The sequence below is a fragment of the Corvus cornix genome, chromosome 13, assembly GCF_000738735.6.
Source record: "Corvus cornix cornix isolate S_Up_H32 chromosome 13, ASM73873v5, whole genome shotgun sequence".
NCBI classification, from domain to species: domain Eukaryota; kingdom Metazoa; phylum Chordata; class Aves; order Passeriformes; family Corvidae; genus Corvus; species Corvus cornix.
The window spans coordinates 7,683,233-7,704,834 of record NC_046343.1 but is presented as its reverse complement, the minus strand read 5'-3'; the positions used below and the strand labels follow the sequence as shown (position 1 = coordinate 7,704,834).

Below are 21,602 nucleotides of genomic sequence, written 5' to 3'. Positions count from 1 at the left end.
GCTCTCTAATACCGAAAACCAAAAATCCCATGTTAAAATAGCATTTCTACAGCATCAGTGTCAAAGGTTCTCTCAGCTAAAGGTTGCTTACTGAAAATGCTTTAGTAGTGCTCGTGTGACCGTAACCCCAAACCCCAGCCCTTACATATTATGATGCAGATTTCTAGATCTTCACATACTCTTTTTTCCCTCAAACCCTTGACTGTGTAAGAAATAAACATGCATAGACATGATTCAGGAGAGGACAGCAAATAATTTTTCATGGAATATATTTTATCACACATTGCAAAAGATAAGAAGTGTGGAGAAGCAAACTCCGCTCTATCGCATGTTCCACGAAGATTTTCCTTTGCAGGTACCACTAAGTATGTGCCACAGCCATCTGGCTTGAAACATCTTCCTTGGATTTTTAAAAGCCTCAAGTTCCTCAGTCTGCAGCTGGGCATTACAGTTGCTCAGTGTGTCCTGACTTGTTTAAAGCACTCAAAAAAGGGTGCCTCAAATGGGCCAGTCAGAATACAAGGGAAGTTCAAGCTCCAACCACTGGTTACTTGGTTCTCTCCTCTGTAAGATGTGGAAAAAACACTCTCTTCTTGTGGAGGGCTATAAAAGTAGATGCATTAGTGGCTGTGAAACATCCACTTAGAGCATCAGAGAAAAACCCTGGAGAAAGCTCAGTCATCAGAGCAGGGATGAAGGGAAACCCTGGAGAGCAAACAGAAAACAAAACCCTAAGTAGCTTCTCCCTGGAGAGCCTTTTTTACTCTGTTCATCAAGTAAGACCTGAACAGCACTGCCAAAAGCCAATCTGGCCCAAGCCTCCAGTGTAACTCAGTCCTGGCAGACACCTGACACAAAAACCTTCAGCCCAAACCAGGAAGGTTTGGCAAATTTTTAGCAAAATTAAATCCGAGTTCAATAATAGGAAGCATCATGTAAACTCGGCGATAGCTGACACTACCCACTCTGCTTACAACTCTGCCACCTCTCCAGATAAACCGCCAGCTTCCAGCTGCCCACACGGAGATTCATTGAGGCGCCCGGAGGAAAGAACCGCGCTGCTTTGTTCGGGGAAAGTGTGAAATTTATCATATGCCTTTTATTTTTTGCTTTCCCTTTTCCCCTTACTTCAGACTGACAAGTGCAAATTAAAATTTCACACCCAGCCTCATACAGGGAGCATGAAATTCTGATTTGGATGATTTAGGTAGATTTCTCCAGGATTACACGGATGGCAGCTGCGCAAGTCAGTGCCACTGGGCCTGTCCTGGCCAGCCTGCCCTGCCCTTGGGCAAAAACTTCTTGGTGCAAATGTTTAAAGAGGAGGCAATGCAGATGTAGCACTAACAGAACTACATCTTTTTATTATTGGTAATAACAAAACATATTCATACAGGAAAGTACCCTCAGATCAATCGGATTGAGGCCATAGACACTCTACGGAGAGATGTCTGTTTCTCAGTGTCACTGCAACAGAGCCACTTATGGGGTAATCACAGATAACCAGAAGATTCTCATATCTAAACACCTAAAACTTAATACATGATTAGCATTGAACACAGATTTTTACTGCACCATTTCTAGGAACAAGAAAGGATTTATTATTTTGGATAAAACATTTTTTAGGTAATACCTATCCTTTAAAGCTTATTGACATTTAGGATTTAATAGCAAAGAATGCAATGAACTGATGAGCAAACCATTTGAAGAAATAGGTTGGCTATATTAGCTAGGAATTTTCTGGCACCAGTTCCTGTGTTTTAGTTAGTATACACCACAGCACAGACATTGAACGAGCTACTTTTCTCTTTGCAGAGAACCACAATCTCCCCATTTTTTGAGATGGTCTAGCACATGAAAAAGAAAAAGGTGGGACTAGAGTCAACTCTCAGTTTTGCTGGTAGATATTTAGTGCAATCTCAATAAACTCAATGTCCTTGAAGAGTTCTGGACCATCACCAGTGTAACTGAAGGAAGTTAATGACTCCAACTCTTAAAAAGCCTCCATACGACACAGACCTAGGAATCCAACACTCACATTATTAGTTGTTATTGGTCATCATTACATTTGATTAACTCTGAAACCCTTATTAATTCAAAGTCCAGATGTGATATTATTCCAACAACACATGGCCAAAACAACTCTGGAAAAAGCATCCCTTGCAGAAAATAACTACACCCAGTGTCAAAACAGCACTGCAGGATTAACAGCGGCCTCCACATTTGAACATTACTTCGTCCCAGTTTTGAATCCATAAAAAACAACTCTGCTCAGTCAGGATGTTTTAATCACTGAGACTTATTTGGGAATACAAACATATGAATAAGAGTCATTCCTCCATCCAACACCACCAAACCACAGCAGAACATGAACTCTGCTCAAGGACACACATTTACTCAGCTGAGGACTCTGCTGCCAAGCTGCCTACCCATTGCTATATTTTTCTTGTTTTAAGGGTGTGGAAATCTTTGTTCACTTAAAGGCATCCTTCTGGCTTATTGTCCTAGATCACTTACCTTCTGGGTGATAATTACCAGTACAAGCACCAGTGTGGGTACTGGGATAAAGGTGCCTTATCCCAAGCAGAGTTTGTCTTCCCGCAGAACTAAGTTACACAATGACACCAGCGAGGTTGTATCATTTTAACTACATGAGGTTACATTAGTACGATTTCTGTATTTACATAAAGATGAAGAAAAAAAATAATGATCTGCAGGAACTAAAAAGTACATCTTGATTGAAAGATGGCTGAGACAACCTGATAACAGCTTATATGTCTACAAAACACTGGCACATGGAAGGGAAGGAACTTTTTTTAAGAAAAAAGTGGGGGAGGGTTAGCTACAAAGGCTAGATTGTGAAAAATTATTAAACTTAGACCCAAGAAAACATTTTTAAGCGGTGAGATCATTTAGACTACAATGTAGACTCCAAGTGCAAATTGTTGAATTTCTTCCTCTAGAATTCTGCTAAATGAGTTTGAACAATGCACAAGAGGGAGTGGTGGGACGGGGGCTCAGGGCGCACCAAAGGACCAAGGAGATCATTTCCACAGCAGACAGAGGATACTGACACTGCTATACAAGTGACTGCAGAGATCTGGAATATCTGGCTTCTGAATCTAAAAGAACAATAAACAACTTGCATTGCAACTGCATTTCTATGGTTTTGCTTGCACTGAGAAATCATCCATCAATGAAAGGCAGAGCAGCGTGGGGAGAGACAGATGTGAGGAGAGTGGGGTGGGTTGTAAGTGCTGCAGTGTCCCTCCACAGGGAATCCTGCACTTCTGTGGGTTACACAGAAATTAAATACATTTCCTGCCCATTTGGTCAGAGGGAGTGGATATGCAGAATAGAAAGTAACAGCCTCTTTAAAGACAAGCAAAATTTGAGAATAACACATTCAAAAAACAGATTGGAAATACCAAATCAAAAGAGGACTTTTATTTTAATACAGAAAACCATTATTAGACATTCAATGCTAGGACAAAAATACAGTCACCACCAACTAATAGCAAGGCACATGGCTTACACCAAATAGTCTGACTAAATGCTTCTCCATTTCAGGTAGACAAAGGCTATTATGTATGAATCTGTCTAATCAAGGACTTACAGCCTTGGTGATAAACCATTTGCACCAAATCCTCAACTTCATTTTTTTTTTTTCCTTCAGCTAATTACACATTACTCGGAAAATTCAAGTTACATTTCAATCCTGCTTTGATAAGAAAGGCTATAAAATCAAAATAGGCTCTGATTTTGGCCAAAATTTTTCTGTATTTTTCCAGAAGGGAAAGAAACAAAACAAGAAAGAGAAAAAAATAAGATATACCTTTGTGGGTGGCCTCCTGCAAAACTGGCAGAAGAAACCCACTGCTCTCCAATTTCACTTCTATATTCAGACATGTTTGCATAACTTTTGCATTTGGAAAGGATCTTTCATATTTCAGGGGAAGATGGTTCTAGTAAGAAAAAAATTCTTTACCCAATAACAACTTCCTTTTGTCTTCTTCATTCTGAATTTAGCAAAGAAAGCGTCATCTCGTTCAACAACAATCCAAAACCCACTGAAACTTCATTCTTATCAAACACTGTCCTAACAAAGCCCTTGCCAACAGTTCATCCTTGAGACTAAGGTTTTGACATTATTTTGCTCACCCAGGTTTTCTCCTGCTTCTGCTCTTTATCTTCCCAGAAATTTTGCCCAGGTGGAATTAGAGAATGCTGGTTGTTTACCTCACATTTCTTGATGTCCAAATGCCTGACCAAGCTACAGGTGTTTTGAACCACTCCTCCAAGGAAAAGAACTGACCATGAGGTGACCAGCTCCAGAACCCCAGAAAATCTGGTGCAGCTGCAAGGTACCGGAACAAGTGAGCTACACACGTAACCAGTAAATTTGGGACATCCTTCAGCATTGTCTCACATGTTAAGAGTATGCTCTGAAATCTCCTGAGCACATGCAACAACCAGGATGTAACTGGTATGTACTGGGATAACAACATATAGGTGGACCAGTGCTGCAGGACATGCAGCACACCAAATCCTACTCTTGCATATTAAATCCCACACAACTTGGATGCTGCAGATTCACTCTGGTCAAAGCACACACAGATCCCTTTTTGGAAAATCCTGACAGAATGATGATCCACAGAGCCTGACAGATTTGTCCAAGTCCTATTAAAAAATCCATCAAATATCAGGTGACACTGAAAATTTTCATGCAACTCAATCATTCAGCAGTAAGCATATAGACTTCTTGCAAGATACAGCTAAATCAGCAAAGAACAACACTTCAGATTGGAAGGCAGATTGGAAGATTCAAGTATCTTGACACTGCCTAATTAAGCTATGCTGCTTTTCACACCCGGACTGCCGGCAGAAGGTAAAACATATTGCAAGCATACAGTTCTCTGTACAACCAGACACTAAATGGCACTCCTGCCTTGCTTCCTCACTCCTCTCTGTGCCGTTCCACCTTGCCTGCCCACCATGCTGGCAAGGAAGCACTGCACAGGGCATGCACCAGAGCTGCTCCTCCCCAGGGATCAGGTGAGTTGTGCTGTTGTCCTCACCCAGCCCGCCTGGGAGCCACCAGGAGCCCCTCGGCTGGCAGGGGCAGGGCATCACATGGCCACGCTCTAAGCAAAACTCTAAGGAGTATTTTCCTTGCAAAGGGCAAGAGCCTGGAGCAAAGGAAGCACCTGCAGCCATGGTGCATCTTTGGACCCCTCTGCAAAGGGAGAGCAGATCCCAGCTGGATTTCCACAGCAGCCTCCTCTTCCAGCTTGAGGTCAGCACTTCCAAGGGAAGGAAATTCACCCAGAGCTCTTGGCAGTGTTTCTGAAACATCCTGTTAAGCACTTTATGTTTTGGTTTTTTTTAAGAGTCAAACATGAAATGAAATGAAGTCCCAAGGGCTTACACTGTCATTAAAGTGACTGTGAAAGGGAGAAACAAGAGGGGAGCAGCTAATGGAAATACAGAGGTCAGACCAGGAGCTTCAAAGTCTGTAGGTACCTTATTGATTCTCCCTTCAGATCCTGAAACCAACAAAATTATCTTCTTGAGATCCTTTCTATAAAGGCTGAAGACAGTGATTTCTCCTGGGTATCTGAAGAACTTGAAGCTTGTTTTTAAAAACTTGAACTATTTACCTTTATTATGAAGGAAGTGAGAAAGGTGTTTGCATGTGACAATGACTTCTGGAAGAATGTGGAAAGGCCAATCGTGCAGGATGTTTTTGGTGTTAGTGCCCAGGGAAGTATATTTCTATCCTTTTTAGCTATATCAGAATTAAGAGGCGCTTCGCTTGGATTTAATGGATATTTTGGGATTTGGGGAGCAAGGTTTTGTGTTTCAAGCCAAATTTTCCCATGAATGAGAAATTCTTCTAAATGCTGACACAATATCAAATTCTTCCAACAATTTCACTATAAATTGGGAGAAAGGAAAATGAGTGCAGTAAAAGGCCTCATGCAACATGACATCTTGGCATAAAGTGGTCAAAATACTGAGAGGGCATGATAGGTTCCTTGGAAAATGTGGATGACAAGCCTGAAAGATACTAGGATATCTGGGAAACATGGGAATCACCGAGACATCACCTGGAGAGCTAAATTAGACCAATTGTTAAAAAAAACAAACAAAAAATGACTCAGCTGGACAAGACAAAAAGAGAGGAACTGGAAGGACAACCAGTAAAAGCAGAGTTGATGAGTCAAAATTTTAGACTTCTTGCAGCTACACAGTAGAGCTGAAATCATTTTGGTGAACTGAAGAAACATACAGAAGCACAGCCCAATGTGAATTCAATCAATTATCGAAATGAGCTGAGAATTTTTCAGAAAATTGGAGCAGAGGGATGAAAAGATACTTCTACATGCAACAAAGCAGTGATTTTTGGAAAGTAGTATGGGAAAAGAAGGCACTACGTATTTCCTGCAAATTAGATTAAAAACAAAGTATGAATGGAATAATGAGATTGAGCAGAGTGAAGTGCATATCCAAAGAGAGAGCTGTACAAAGAAAATTCAAAAATTATTTAATCAGAAAGCACAAGGAGGAATAGAGGTGCAATTGTTACCGACAGAGTTTAACAAAATTAGACCCCACTTCTGAACGCATCTAACAAATGCTGGAGGAAGGTGCACCTGGCCAGGTGAGAGAAGAAAGACAGTGCTCATTAAAACAAAAAGGATCAGCACTGAAATCCCATGACAAATAACTTGGTCATTTATGGTCTGGAAGCTTCTTATCTGGTTCATTAATGACAAATTGGCTGAACTGCTCGAAACTAATGATGTGTTTCTTGACATAAGGGAAGGCATCGACAAAGCATAAGCAGGGAGGAAAAAACCCATCTCCTGGTGGCCAAGCTGCTGAAGGCAGGAAAAGACTCTGCCTGCATTCTGAGCAAATGAGATGAATGTGTATGACATTGTCACAAGTCTTTGTCTGTGTCCTAAGTGGTGAAAGCACATCTGCTGCAACTGGAAAGCAGCACAAGGCACACAACCTCTGCAAGCTCTACAGCGGGAAACCAGGGAAAAATAAATATATTTTCAAAGCAGTTCTGATAACTTTTCATGAACAATGAAAGATGCTGCTGTCTCTCAACAGACCTAAAAGGAATGTTAGAAAGCAAGAAACTGTGTAGTGTAGCTTCATTAGGAATATCTGGGTCCATTGCCTCCTGTCCATCCATACACTCCATCATTAGCAATACACAGGTCATGCTCTCAATGCTCAATTCTTAACATAACTTCAAGTTACAAAATCTCAAAGTAAATCATAAAACCAGAAGGTACAAAATTAATCTAAACAGAAGCAAAGACACTTTGCAATTCAGGCAAATTCAGACATCCAGTTTCCCACAGCCTTGCACTGCATCTGCCCCCACTAAACTCACTGGGAATTTTTCCATTAAAATCAGCGTGAACAGGATCAAGTGCATGGCTTGGCTGAACCCTATCCACTTGCCAACCAGTAATTTATTATTACAAAGGCAGTTCCCAGAAAATGCATTCGTATAAGGTCTGTGAGAATTAGCCATCACATAGCACGCCTTGCCTACAGGGAATTTGAAAAAGACACTGTAATTCATTTGATGGGAGCACAATTCCACCTCACATTGCAAAGACTCCAAGTTCTCCTTTAAAAAAACTTTAAAAAACTGAAATAATCTTAAGAAAGAAATGTGGCCTCCTAGCTAAGAGGATTCTTTCTTCCAAAGATTCTTGGAAATGCCTCCACCATCACTTCAGAGACAATCAGGCTTTCCAGTTGTCTGACCTGAGACCCACAAGCTCCGTAAATCCTACCAGTGCAATCAGTCTGATCTGCTGCAAACCTCCAGAGCTGAGATGCACCAGTTTCCTTGCAGGGAACGCTCTGCCCTTTGTCAGCTCTTTTCTCCAGGGTTTCAGCAGCACAAAAGGACATCTAATTCTCTTCAGGATGTCTGGTGAGAGGCTCCCATGTGGAACAGCGAGCAATCCATCATTACAGACCAGTAATCTTAGGCTTAACTAATTCAGGCTGAGTGCCCCTCCCACCCAAATCCCACCACCATCATCAGTGACCAGTGGAACAGGAGCACAAAGGGCCACCTCAGGCTCCCCAGAGTCTGTTAGCACCTGGAATTAAAGCATTATAAGAGTTCCTACAACATTTTTGCAATCATCCCACCTCTATTCCACACCCAGCCACAAATACAAACCAAATCCACAGCAATAAAACAGCAGAAATTAACCCCTTGGGGCTGGCACTTGATGTTACTCACCACCAGTGGAGTCTTAGACAAAACTTCCACTTAACTTTCAAGCCTCGATTTTATTCCAAAGCCTGTGTTTTCTCATCTGCATCTTGTTGCTATGCTGTTGCCTGCACATTTTGCAGTAGACTGATAGATTTTGCCAGTCTTCCAAAAATATTCTGCTTCAGTAATATATGACCTGCAGGTTAATACCTTAAATTCTACAACAGGTTGCCATGGAAATGTCAATACCATCCATTTCTCTTCACACTTTTAATTGGGATATCCTAGAAAAATACCTGGAAATTTTGTAATTATATTCAAGTCACCTTACAGTGACTCAAAATCAGATTTTCCCCTTTTCTTATAGTTTACTCCATTGAAGTTGGAGCAGCACTTTTGAGCTTTCTAGGACATTTAATACTCTTAGCTAGAACCTTTGGGCTACTTTTTTGTAACCATTTCATAGTTTAACAAGTCTCCAGAGGCTCTGCTAAAAGAAAAACAAAGCAAAAAATACTTCAGCTTGCAAGCAGAATATAAAGTTAACATGTATGATTTTCAGCCTGTTCTTTAGTCAACACTTTCTTAAGAGGGACTGAGAAAAGGCTACATTGAACTGGCAGAAAGAACAGCCAGCAAGTCTGTGAACAAGGACTCAAGCAGAGATTTAATCTATAGCTTTAGACAATATATCATTTTAAGCTCAGGCCCCTGAAAGATCTGATTTCCCAACCTCAAGAAATACATTTTTTGATGCATTGAAGAAAAAATCTGCTTTAAAAGCCACATAACAAATAGATACAAGCCCCAAATATCTAGGGTTTGGCATCCCCAGTTTCATTGTGAATAAAATGTAAATGAGAGCTCTGTAAAATGAGATCCGAACTTCTGCCCTGCTCCACAGGGAAAAAGGCATGCACAACTGCAATTTGTTCATTGCTATATATAACAGGGTCTCTCTAAAAATGGAAAACCCTAGAAAGAAAGAAACCCAGTAGATGAATGTACTCTGAACACTATGATCTAGCAAAGCTCAATTAGACAAACAGGATTGCTGCCCACTCAGCAACAACAAAACACAGCTCATAAGATGTAATTCTCAGTGCCTGATAATTTCATATATTTTAATAGTCAGGCAAGGGCAGTTTCTCATGTCACTATTTAGGTACTGTTGCTAGCAGTCACACCAGTTGCTTTCCCATGAAGTGACCTGAGCTTGCTGATCTATGGAACAATGGCGTTTCCAAAATGTCATGAGTTCCCACATCCAAAGACCCATTCAAAAACCTGCATCACTTAAAACCACACCACCCATTTATTCCTAAAATATTTCATTAAAAAAAAAAAGAAAAGAGACAGAGAAAAGAAAAAAAATGGTTCGTGTTTATTTAAAAGTTAAAAAAAAGCCCTACAGCAGCAAGGTAAACTTTCCATGCTAACCATACAAGGTGGTTTTTGAAAGAGGTGCAGGGAGGGGCGTTTTGGAGGCAGCTGCTTCAGGCACAAAACATTTCTCAGTGTCTCTCACCATTCACAATCTGCAAGCACCTTCAACAACTGCAATATGCCTCCACATGTACCACAGGAAAAAAGATCTCCTTGACAGGCAAACAGACATGGTCACAGAGTGCACAGATACCTGACAAGATTACAAGTTTTAAAAATTCCCACAGGTGGCAGTTCATAGAAACCACCATTAGGCTTGTCTTTTCAGGTTACTTTTAGGACTGAGCATGTCTTATGTGCAACTCGCTCTTTGGGTAAAAGAATCCTTCCTCAAATGTTCTGTAAATAATCACTCCAATGTTTACAAAGCTGTGATTGTTGAAGCAGTGCTAAAATATTAGTGTTACCAGGAAAAAATAAATAACCATGTCTCTTAAAACTGACAGTCTGTAATGACCAAACCCTGCAAAGTGGAGCAGAGCCCAGGGAAATGAGTTTTGTTCCAAGGACAACTGTCTGGAGCCCAGCAGTACTAAAGAAGGTGATCCTCAGCACTGCAAGGCTCCTGCAGCAGGACAGCAGCAAGGGACTGTGGAGCTGAGCTGCCAAGGACCGCTGCTCCCAGCTCCTCCCTTGCACCTGGTCCTGCGGGATTTCTGGCTGCCTTTCCTCACACACCCATCAGGCAACGTTGCAAAAGGCTGCTGAGAAACCTTCCCTGAAGGACTGCCTACCTGTGGAACTGTCAGCTCTGAAGTGGAAATAAAACCTATCCCTAACCCCCTCACCATCCAGATTGTGATTAATAATTTTTCCCCTTGAAAGCAGCACACATTGACGGGCAGCCGAGCCGTGCCAGATGGTCCGAGCACACACAGAGAGCTGGAACAAGGAAGCGACTGCACAAAAAGAGATAAAAGGAAGAGCAGAGATGCATCTCAGGCTTTTAATCAAAGAACCTGCTGAAAAATGAAATACACAGTATTTAACCCATTAACAAGCACTGCAGTTCCATGAGCTGAGCAACAATATTACATAGAAAATTAAGAACCTGTTGGTCTGCGGGAGACTTCACCTTCTGCATGGGGATGGGACAAGTGGACACCAGAACCAGGTGCCAGTCTCTGAGGGTCTCTTTCAAGACACGCAGCCAGTGGAGCACAGGGTCTCCATAGGCATCAAGGAAAGCAGTGCAGCCATTCAATTGCCTGCTTTGGCTCTGTTGGAACATCCAACACCTTCCAGCTGGTGGCTGCATCCCTTCCAGCAATGAGGCTCAGATAGCAACAGCTGTCAAGAGACTGTGGCCAGTGAGAGAGAGGACTGGTCTGTCCTTAGCATGGTGTTACACTGGTTTAAACCAATTACCAGCCCATGCCTTTGCTTGTATTACAATGGTAAAGTTTCAGTGATGGAGTATCAGGATGCAGGTGTGTGCAGGTGTGTGCAGGCAGTGTTGCAGGGATCAAGAAAACACCTCTATATTAACAAATAGCCATTGTTTGGCTTGAAAACACGTCATGGTCCTAGCCAGTCCTGCTGACAGACCATTTGTAATCTAATATGCAAATGTTAAGTAAAACAACTCCCGAGGTTTATATTCAAAGGAGCAAAGACATTTAAATTCAAACTATTACCAGCAAGCATGTATGTGGGACTTTGTGATCTACACAGTTTGGGACAAAATATTTAGAAAAATAATTTTAAAACATTTGTAAGACAATCATTTAGAAAAATCAGAGTTTGCGCTCATAGTTTGCAGTAACAGTTTCTGTTACTGCTTTATCCCACTTATCTCACTGTTTCAAAACAGTGTTTCTGCTCTATGGAAAAGCACAAATTTTCAAGAAGAAATTCGTTCACTACTGTTACCAAACTGCAGATTCAAAGCAACTCTAATCAAAAATGTTGCTGTTTTTCTCCTGGGCTAAGACACTCTTGCCTTTTAGAATTTCAGGAAAGCACAGGGGAAAGGAGCCTTGCACTAGTGGAAAAGAAAGTTAACACTGCTGTTGCTTGTTTTCAAATGAAAGTTATTTTTACCTAAAAAGTCCAAACAGCCCCAAGCACTGCTTAGGGAACTCAAAACACAGAAAGCACCAAAAAAAAAAAAAAAAAAGGAAGAGTCACAACATGGTTATGGAAAGTTATTACCCTTATTATTACAGTTATTATTATTAAAGTTATTACAGGCTTTAGCTATAAATCAAGGCTGGGCAGACCAGGCACCTAATTCATACCAACCACCGGGTTACCACAGGTGTACTGCCCACCTCCTGCAGAGTGTAACACATGCTTGGCTAAAGCATAAACATCCAAGGAGCACGAGCTTCCCTGCTCATCCCTGCACTGACACACACCAGAGGCAGAATCTGGGCCAGAAAGCTTCATCCTCCTTTCACCCTCTCTACAAAAGGCAGGAGAAATGCTCTGTGTCCTCCATCCTGCCAGTTCACCCAGCAGCAGTGCTGGTGAGCAGCAGTGCCTGCCCTGCGAAGCTCCCTCAGCACTGCTGTGTCTCACTGACCCACACAAGACTTGTGGCTGCAAGGGGAAGGCAGGACAAGCAGGAGTCCTGGCTATGGATTTAGGGCAGGGGGAAGAACAGCTTTTAAAGGGAACACTGCATAACGCAGCGATTGAACACACTGTATCATGCATAACTCACCGTATACACAGTCACCTAAAGAAACAGCCCTTTAGCTCAGGCAGTGGATTGTTCTTTGAAGGTGCCCAATGACGACTGCAGCACCGGCTGTGGGGCACTGAAATGTTCTCCTTTAAACCAACACTGAGCTCATGAACAACACAGGCCTGTAGGGATGTGTTTGGTGGCAAAGAGGGAAATTTGTGCAGAGAAAGACCAAGCCATTTGTTTCTTGTTCTCCAGCTGGGCCCACACACCATAAACACGGAGATCCTTCCAGTGCCCTTTTTGCAAGCACCAAGATACCAGCCCCACACAGCACTGCTGCTCTGGCCAGCCCACAAGGAGCACACAGCTAAGAACAGTCAGAACCAGCTGGAATACATTTTTGAACCTTGGACCACTTCACAAGGCCTCACATGTGGCTCTCCTGTTGTGAGAAATGATAGAAATGTAGATGTTTGAAGGATATCCATCTCTCTTGCAGCTTTGGGCTTGCCCATCGCTTTCACTTGATGATGTCTTTCAACCTCATCAAACCACTGCACCATCATTATCTGGGACAGCTGACAAAATTTATGCCACTTTTTGTTAGAAAACATTTTAAACTGAAAATGCTTATCGGCATTTTCTACTAGAGCTTATTTTAGTGATGCCTACCAGATGCTATTTTGTGTATTGTTATTAAACACAGAGTTTGAAGCCCGTGGTACAAAATGGCAAACACTACATGCTACCCATATTTTTGAATTCTCACTTTCAGAATCCATTTCCTAAACAGAGATACAGGTTGCAGAACACTTTCAATTTGTCAGGACAGAATATTAAGGTCTTCCTGTGAACAAGTTTCTCCCTCTTTGAGCCTGGCAGGACCCGCTGGATCCTTGCCATCCTCTGTTTTTCTCAGCAGTTTGGACAACACAAACACAGCTTGTAAATAAACAAACCCCAGCAAGATGACACTTCACAGAAAAACACACCAGTAAATGTGAAATTGCAAAACCTTGTGGGTGTGCACATACATTTTCATAAGCCAAACCTCCCCACACGCCTGTGGGCTGCTGCACACCCTCACACATGAGAGCTCTTGCCGGGGCTCTGGAGGCAAAGTCTGACTTCCCAACTGCTGCTCCAGTGAACTCTGCCCTTCCACGGGGCTCTTACCAGCAAGACACAGGGTCAGCTTGCAGTGAAAACAAGGTTTATGTTACCCTTGTCCAAAAGGCAAATATTTTCTTTTCTCTTTCCTCCCAGGAGATTGAGAGGCTAAATCCATTAAGGATTGTGAGATCAATGGATATTAGAAGGAAGAATAAAAATGAACTTTAATGAAATCTGCTGAAATTGTTTTGTCTTTATAAACAAGTGTTGACTAAATGTAAACACAAACAAGTGATTAATCAACCTAAGTTTCACACAGCCCCAAAGCTGAATTAATTGATAGAAGGATGTGAAGAGTAAAATGAGTGCTTTCTCCATACTTTCATCAGAGCTGATCACAAAAATTTTGCAGGACTATTCATATGAGAACTGGAAACTTTTTTTATAGACCAATAACAGCTTTATTATCATTTTGTTATATTTAGCAACATTTGGTAATATTCAACTCCACCTGTAAGCTGTTCACAGCAATCATTTTGGAGAGCCTTATAGAGTTTGAATTTAGCAGAGGAGCTAAAATGAACTCATCAGTTGAGAATTAAATGAATTTTATTTTTACATTAGCTGTTGATACAGGCAAATCAGTGATATTTAAACAAGTACAAATAATTAAGTAGTTCACCCTTAATCAATGCATATCTGAATGGAAGTAACTCGCTCCAGTAACTTGCCTCATAACTACAACAGAAACACAATAACACATCAGAAATTTTATTCAGAATAAAAAAACCATTTAGCCTAAGGCACATATCTGAATCCCACTGAAATCAATTTAAGTACCTGCTCAAAGCTGTGCCTGCACTGAAGTGTTTCCTCAAAGTCTACGTGGATCCCAAGCTGCCTAATGAGAAAGGCAGGGACAAATGCAGAAACTGAGCTGCTTCACATACTATTATTACGTCCCTGTATTCCAGGAAGATAATAATAGTTTTGCAACAGTTTATTACAGTTTAGTGGGGTGTGTGGGAGAGGGAGATGACAGCTCACTGCCAGGAGCCCATAGTGGAGCTGGACCAGGTGGCAGCTTTGCTCCAGCTCCAGGCCACCCCACCAATTTTTACCTCTGTACAAGAGGATTCTTGTTCCTGGTGAAACAAAATGATTCTGCAGCAGCTACAGATTTGATATCATGAAGATATAATAATGTGAAACAATTTAATGAACGTTCAATCATTCTGGAAGCGATTTAGAGCACCTGGAAAAAGGAGATGTTTAATTAAAAGAAAAATCCTTTGAAGATGCAATATACTTCCCAAAGCACTCCGAAATTCAAAAAAGCCCACTGCAAAGGTAGCCCACACAGCTTTGCTGTGGTCCTGATATGCATATGCCTCACCACGCATCTTTAGTTACATGAGCACGTCCCCCATCAAAAAAACTGAGCAAAATTACTGATAATAAGAAAAAAGAAATTCAATTAACTTCATAATAATTTTATTTCCAGGCAAAATGAAACAGACTACCCCAGAAGCACTGGGCAGGTTGACTGACGCTGTTCTGTGGCCCAGCTAAGGCCACCCACTGAGGAAGTCCATGGCAGAAAACTCCATCAGCTCTGGAGAAAAATAAGTTATTCCTTGCATTTCCCATCAAGTACATTTAAGAGCATTGTTCATTAGCCTTCACCTAATCATCCCACATGATTTACTGCACTGTTATAAAAGTAGAAACTTTTAACATTTTCCCCAAAATTACTGCAAGGATCTCATTTGCCTATGCTAGCAAAAAACTGCCTCATCAGCTGTAATGCAGATGGCTGGGAAGGGTGACATCCCCTGGCCCAAGACCACTCACTCTCTGGAGCCTTGTTTTTTCTGTGAGTGTATAACCTTGCTTTTGAATCAAAAACTGATTTGCAACTGAATTCTCAATCTTCCTCTTCCCAGAAATCCCCATGAATCTGAAATGTGGAATTCAGAGAAAACCCAAGACAGGAGAGAAAGACAGATGTATTTATCATGCACAGATCATGTAGGAAGGAGACAAAAAATATTGTCATCAGAGTCTTACTGACTGCAAAATAAGGGAACAGTAATTAATCAGCAAGAGTGCAGGCTCAGAGGAAATATTGATTGGATTTGGAGAAACTTCAGTTTCCTGAAGAAACTGTTCCCCTGCAAAGGTAACCAGGAAAGTTTGTGTAAATTAGAATGGCAACCGGCCAGCCAGCAGCCAATCTGAGTCGTTTCAGGCAATCCAGAAAAATATACACCAGATGCATGTTGGTTTCTAAAGAGTAATTTAAATACATTAGTAAATCAATGGCATTGACAGTTTGATGGACTATGATGGAGGAGTCTTCCTCTGAAATATCATCTCCAAAACCTGCAAAGCTCTGGCGAGTTGTTACAACTTTATCATATTTTTAACTTTCATCTTTTCAAAAAACTTCTAAAGTGGGGTTGTTCAGCTTAAATTTACATGGATTTCTCTCCTGCTGAATTGGCCCCTAACTTTTCAGGGTTCCTAAAAGTCAAAGAGTGTTGTCCTTTTGCATCGTGGAGGGCCAGGGGATGCCAGTGACAGGACTGAGGACCAGCTCTGCTCTGATGAGGTTTGGGTCTGTCAGGAAGAGGCTGGCTACCACTATTGAGTAGAAGCAGCAAATTATTTCTGTCTTTTTACCTGATTGGCATGTGCTTATGCCAGGCGGATTTTAGAACCCCTGAATGTAAAAAAAGGAAACAGTTGAAAAATTCACACAAAAAAAAAAAAAAAAAAAAAAAAAAAGTATGGGGTCTGCCCCAGGAAGCACATCACAGGGTCACATTAAATGATCACATCATTCAGCACCAAGGCACAACCCCTCTGCAGGTCTGACCTCCAGCAATCCCAAGTATTGCCATGGGAAGGGCTCACAAGTCTGCAGTAGAGGCTGTGGGTTTGTCCACCCTGTCAGCCTGGAGCTATTCATGATGGGACTTGTGTCAGACTGCGTTTGGCCATTCCAAGGGGTTTAATTGGCACTCACAGAAACAACAACTTTCTGGTTTAAACACATTTGGGGAGTTACCTTACTGTCTTCAACAGTAATAAACTGTTCTTGGCTAAGGTCATCTTTCATCTGCACAGTAAATAAAACTGTCACTAAAGCTGAGTTTCTGTTTCTCATCAATCAAGTAATACAATAAAACTCAGAGCATTGTATTTAAACAATGGTTTTTAGAGAAAAGGCAAACCTTAAGGAAGTTTTAACATAATCATTTCCTCTCAGCTGATCAACATAACAGACACAGTAATTTAGCTGGGGAAACGTGATATTAAATCTTACAAGCCTGATAATCAGATTGCCTTTAGAGGCAAAAATCAAGCTGGCTTTCCAGGCCTCATCGTAACCACTAATTAAATACTTACCATCTCTTCAGTTAACATCCAAAGAACATTTAAGCAAAAACCCAGCAATTTCAAGAAAAAAACAATCCACTCTAGTTTATCTATTTAATTCCAGTTCTATTATGTAGGTAGTTTTACTGCTATAAAGAAACATTTCTCCCGTTTTTAAGAAGGAATTCAACTGGAAATATTAAAATATGTTCAACATGCTGCTTATTTTTATCTAGAGGAAGATAAATTATTATATGTATGCAAGCAGTAAAAGCAGTTGCCAGAGAAAATAGGATTTATTCTCACCACACCTGCAATATTTCAGCCACTACATGAAAATATTTCTCTTTCTGAAACAATTAGCCTAATTTGTACTGAGCTCACACAGACTTTCACAGTACTACTCTGCTGAAGATTATTACTTGCCTAAAATGTGATGCTTACGTTTTTCCAGTACATTAACAAATAGCATTGTTTGAGAGGGGAAGATCAGGCAGAAATATTACACTCCATACTCTGTGATTCCCCCAAATGCCAGATAATCCCACACCAGTCAAAACAAATGAGTCAGGTTGCCAAAACAAGTAGTTACATTTCCCTATCTTCTGATAAGGTTTTACGTAAATGCAGAAGCAAACCTGGCACGGTCTGAAATCAGGGCAGGGCAGATCTCTCCCAGCGCATTCCACTTCTCAAAACCCAGCACATCAGCAGAGCCTTCATAACACAAGGTGCACACCAGGGTTTAGGAGGTTGTGGGGTTTGTTTGTTTGTTTATAATTTTTAGACAGATGGAATAAAATCTCAATTTTTCTTATTGTAGTATGAAAGATAGACAACGGTGCATGGAAAATGCTAGAAAAACCCTGCTGTCAGGTCCATCTCCCCACATCTGTTGACATAATCTAGAATTTCCATGGTGCAGAAAATGCAATTTTTTTGGTTTTTTGGTTGGTTTGGTTTTTTTGGTTTTTTTTTTTTTGAATCCACACTCCCAAGCAGTCAATGGATCTTCCATTAGTCCTGGCTATCTCTTGGGGAGTTCAGCTGCCCACCAGCCTCAGGGACCTCTGTGCCCCTTTCTTGCAGCCCCATGTTGGAGTTCTCTGCCTGGGCAGCCATGAGGGATGCACATTGACTTGGGGCATCGAGTTCTTCAACAAGCCACCCTCCAAAATAACTGCATTTAGTAGTAAATCCCAAACCCTTGTCCCATGTGAGGTCCAGCCACTGCCCGCTGCCCACTGCAGGCCCAAGACCTTGAAATGGTGACTGACCCTCTCAACTCCAAGTTCATGGAGTTTTCAATTCCTTCATCTCCTGTTTTGCTGAGGAGAGAACAGCTTGTCCTATTTCTTGTGAAAAGAGTGCCAGAGATAGGAATATTTATAAGGAATTTGTATATATCTATCCAAACCAAAACATTCAAAAATCATGACTCACAATCCCCTCCCAAATCATGGGATTAAATTAACATATCATGGGATTTTGAAAGATGCTGTTTTAAAAAGTATGGAATACATAAACTTTGTGTCACGCATTACCTTAAAATATTTACACAGCCAGAAACTACAAATTTTTATCAGCAGTTAAAAGAACCAGAAGCTCACCTAGGGGAAAAAAATCATCACATATTCATAAGATTCCTGGAGGCTGGACCTTTAAAAATAGTCCAAGTGTTACAATTCATCACATGTAAATTTATGGGATTTGGCAACAATGCAGTTGTCTCCAGGGATGTTGGAAAGAGGGGGAGTGTTCTTGGTTAACCTTTTCTTTTTTTTTTTAATAGATACAGCATGCTGAAAGTGCCCTACTAAGTATTTCCTAACTCAGCCCATCGATCAGTTTAGAGCACTATGGAAACACACAGCTGAGTGTGCTTATGAATGCCAAATCACCAAATATTTTGGTGTTTGTTAACCAAAACTGGATGCATTCTGGAAAAAGAACAAGTGGAAAATAAAATTACAATTTCTGAAAGCACATCCTGCCCATGCCTTTTGCCTAGAGCAATCAGAGGTGGGAAGCCAGGTTTAATAAAAAGTAGAGAACAAACCGTTTTCGAGTGGTTGTTCAATTTTTTTGTTAAAGGCAAAGACAATTTCATGGAAAAAATCCCCTTTACAGTACTGCTTTTATTTTTACTGATTTTTGGTAACAGTGGGGGTTTTTTTAAATAAAAACTAATCTTTAATCAAGTTTACAAATCAAAAGGTGAGGAGGTGGAAGGGAAGATTACTACCCTTAGCATTTTTCCCTTAGTTTAAAAGTTTGAAATATCACAACTATTCCTACCTATGCCTAACACCTGCTGCTCCAGACAAGGTCACTGCTGCATCTCAGCCCAGCCTGCACGAGTTCAGCCTCCCTTTTGCTTTTCAATCCCACAGTGCTGGCTGGTGGCTGTGATTACTTTGTGCCTTTTTACCAGAGTTTACAAACTCCAGCCCTGACACAGGGGAGGTGACAGACACCGAGTCTGGTGGCATCAGACACGGCATGTGGCTCTGCTGCCAGGGACAGGCTGCACCTCAGACGCTGCTGAGCCTCCTCAAGCAGGTACCAGGTGCCAGTAACTGAAGCTGATGTACAGTTTGTGCTTTTCTGTGTACCAGACTCCTACTCCTGAGGAATATTTACCATCCAAAACCAAAAATACTGCCATAAGGTGTGAACAACATCAAGTCTCTTTTGTTTAAGAGGAAACACAGTGAGCAGAGGGTATTTTCCAACATGCAATAATTTTATAAACATCTACTAATAGAGCAACTTCCATCATACCTATCATCCAATCCTTCTGGGATTGTGACACTCAGACTCCTGCAATACGCAGCTCTGCTCCACAGTGAGTACAAAGGCAACCAGAAGAACCCAGCAAAGCACTGTGTCAGTCACAAAATTCATGGGTCATTTCTGAAGTGGAGGAAAAAAGTTGGTTGAATGCTATTGTTTGCTTTCTTTTTAATCCTTGTTCCAACCTGAACACTGAGAAATTTATATCGTTCATGTGGCCCTAATTTCAGTGCCTCACCCCTGTGGCTCTCTGTTCCTTCCTTCCTATATTTGAAACCCCATTATACTGAAATAGGATAATACTAGGGTATGAGTGACAAATAACTCTGCAGTTTGGTACACACATTTGGAACAAAAATGTAGCTATTTTGTTGTTTCCACTCAGATGACCCAGTTAATTTCAGTGTTAACATCAGCTGTCAAAACATCCACTTAGCAGATTTGCATCCCTTATTTATTCAGAAAAAAAGGTGCAATAACCAAGCAGTTATCAGAGGAATAGAAAACACTACACAGAATGGGTGTTTATGTTTAATTCTTGTTATTCCATCACTGTCTATCACATACTTAGTACATTAAATTCCACACTTGGCAACACATAAATAAATAAGAAAGTTTGTGTTCATACTGAAGATACCATTCTTTTCCTTTTGGGACTAATCCGGCCCAGTGAAGACACTGTCAATGAAGCCCATGTACCACGTACTTGGCATCCTTGTTGCAACCTTCCAACACAGCCTTTGCAAAGCCAGCACTGCCACCTGTCCCAGCAGGCACAGCCACCTCTGCACTGTGTGTCACCCACCCTCTCCTTCCTCTGCTCTGACCCAGGGCTCGGGGAGACACACAACTTTATGTTGGCCATCTCTGGAGCCAAGGAAACTCTTCAAAGGACAGGGCCACCATCCCGAAGACGGTTTTGGCTGCTGTGATGTTTGCTTAGCCCATCCAAAACGTTCAACTCCTTCCATACCTTTCCCTCCTTGGAGGGAGAACACATTTCCACTTTGAAGGATAAAAAAGCCAGAGGTAGCAGAACACATTGGCTACATGCCTTCAGCTACACTTTATCCCACAGCCTGCCTTACCTCTGTACACGGTATCCACATTCTCAATAGGAAGCTGCTTCTTGGCAGCTGCTCTGCGATAGACCACGTGTGTTCTGCCTCCTCCCTCTTCCTCCTCCTGGGCCCCCTTCTCCAGGGGTTCGATGAAGAACTCGTCCTTGTCCGTGCGAATCATGCCAGCCTGCAGCGACAGGGCAGAGATTGAACACTTTGCATTACTGCACATACAGCAGAGGCTGGGAGTAAACAGTTACAATATGCTTAAGCACACTTTAGTGCTCTCTAGAGAGCAATTAGGATGCAGAGAGGAAACCAGGTGAATTCTTTATTAGAGCAAAACGAAGCATCATTTTCCCAACTTGACAAGAAAGGACAAAAGGTACAACCCTGAACCAAAAGGACTTCTCCTTGAGCCACGTGAGCCAACTATAGGTCTAAGAATCTCTCTAGGAGATAACCCTCTCTATTAAAAAACAGCTAAAGTGAGAGTTACTATGACCTTAGCTATCCATCAGGCCCAGACCACTCCAGTGTTTACTATTTCTGTTGAATCAAGGATCAGATCAATGCCATAAGCTGGTCCTAATGTGCAGCTCAACAGTCAAAAGATGTAGAGTCAGCCTTTCTGTTTAGAAGCAAGATAGAAAAACACTACATCTTACATTCAGGCACCTAAGCTTTGTGATTATTTCCCCCTTGACACAAAGTGTTCAGCCAACAAAATAATCTTTCAAGAATTAGCCACAACTAGTTTGAGTGTCAGTTGTGCATTGCTAAAAAAACCCCAAACTTATTCAGACCAGACCAGATACCCTGGTATGAAAAAAGAAATTTGCACTTTTACAGAGCACCTCAAAGGAACCTCATCCAAGCAATTCTCATTGTGTTCAGGGGAAAC

General features: G+C 41.4%; 1 protein-coding gene across 1 annotated transcript in view; it reads right to left on the bottom strand.

Annotated features, from left to right (window-relative positions):
* ADAMTS2 (ADAM metallopeptidase with thrombospondin type 1 motif 2) overlaps positions 1 to 21,602 on the bottom strand; it is a 177,647-nt gene that overhangs the window by 90,961 nt on the left and 65,084 nt on the right. Inside the window, exon 3 of the mRNA XM_039559584.1 lies at positions 20,726 to 20,885. Coding sequence (XP_039415518.1) covers positions 20,726 to 20,885 — 160 coding nt within the window. The remainder of the gene's footprint in view (positions 1 to 20,725; positions 20,886 to 21,602) is intronic.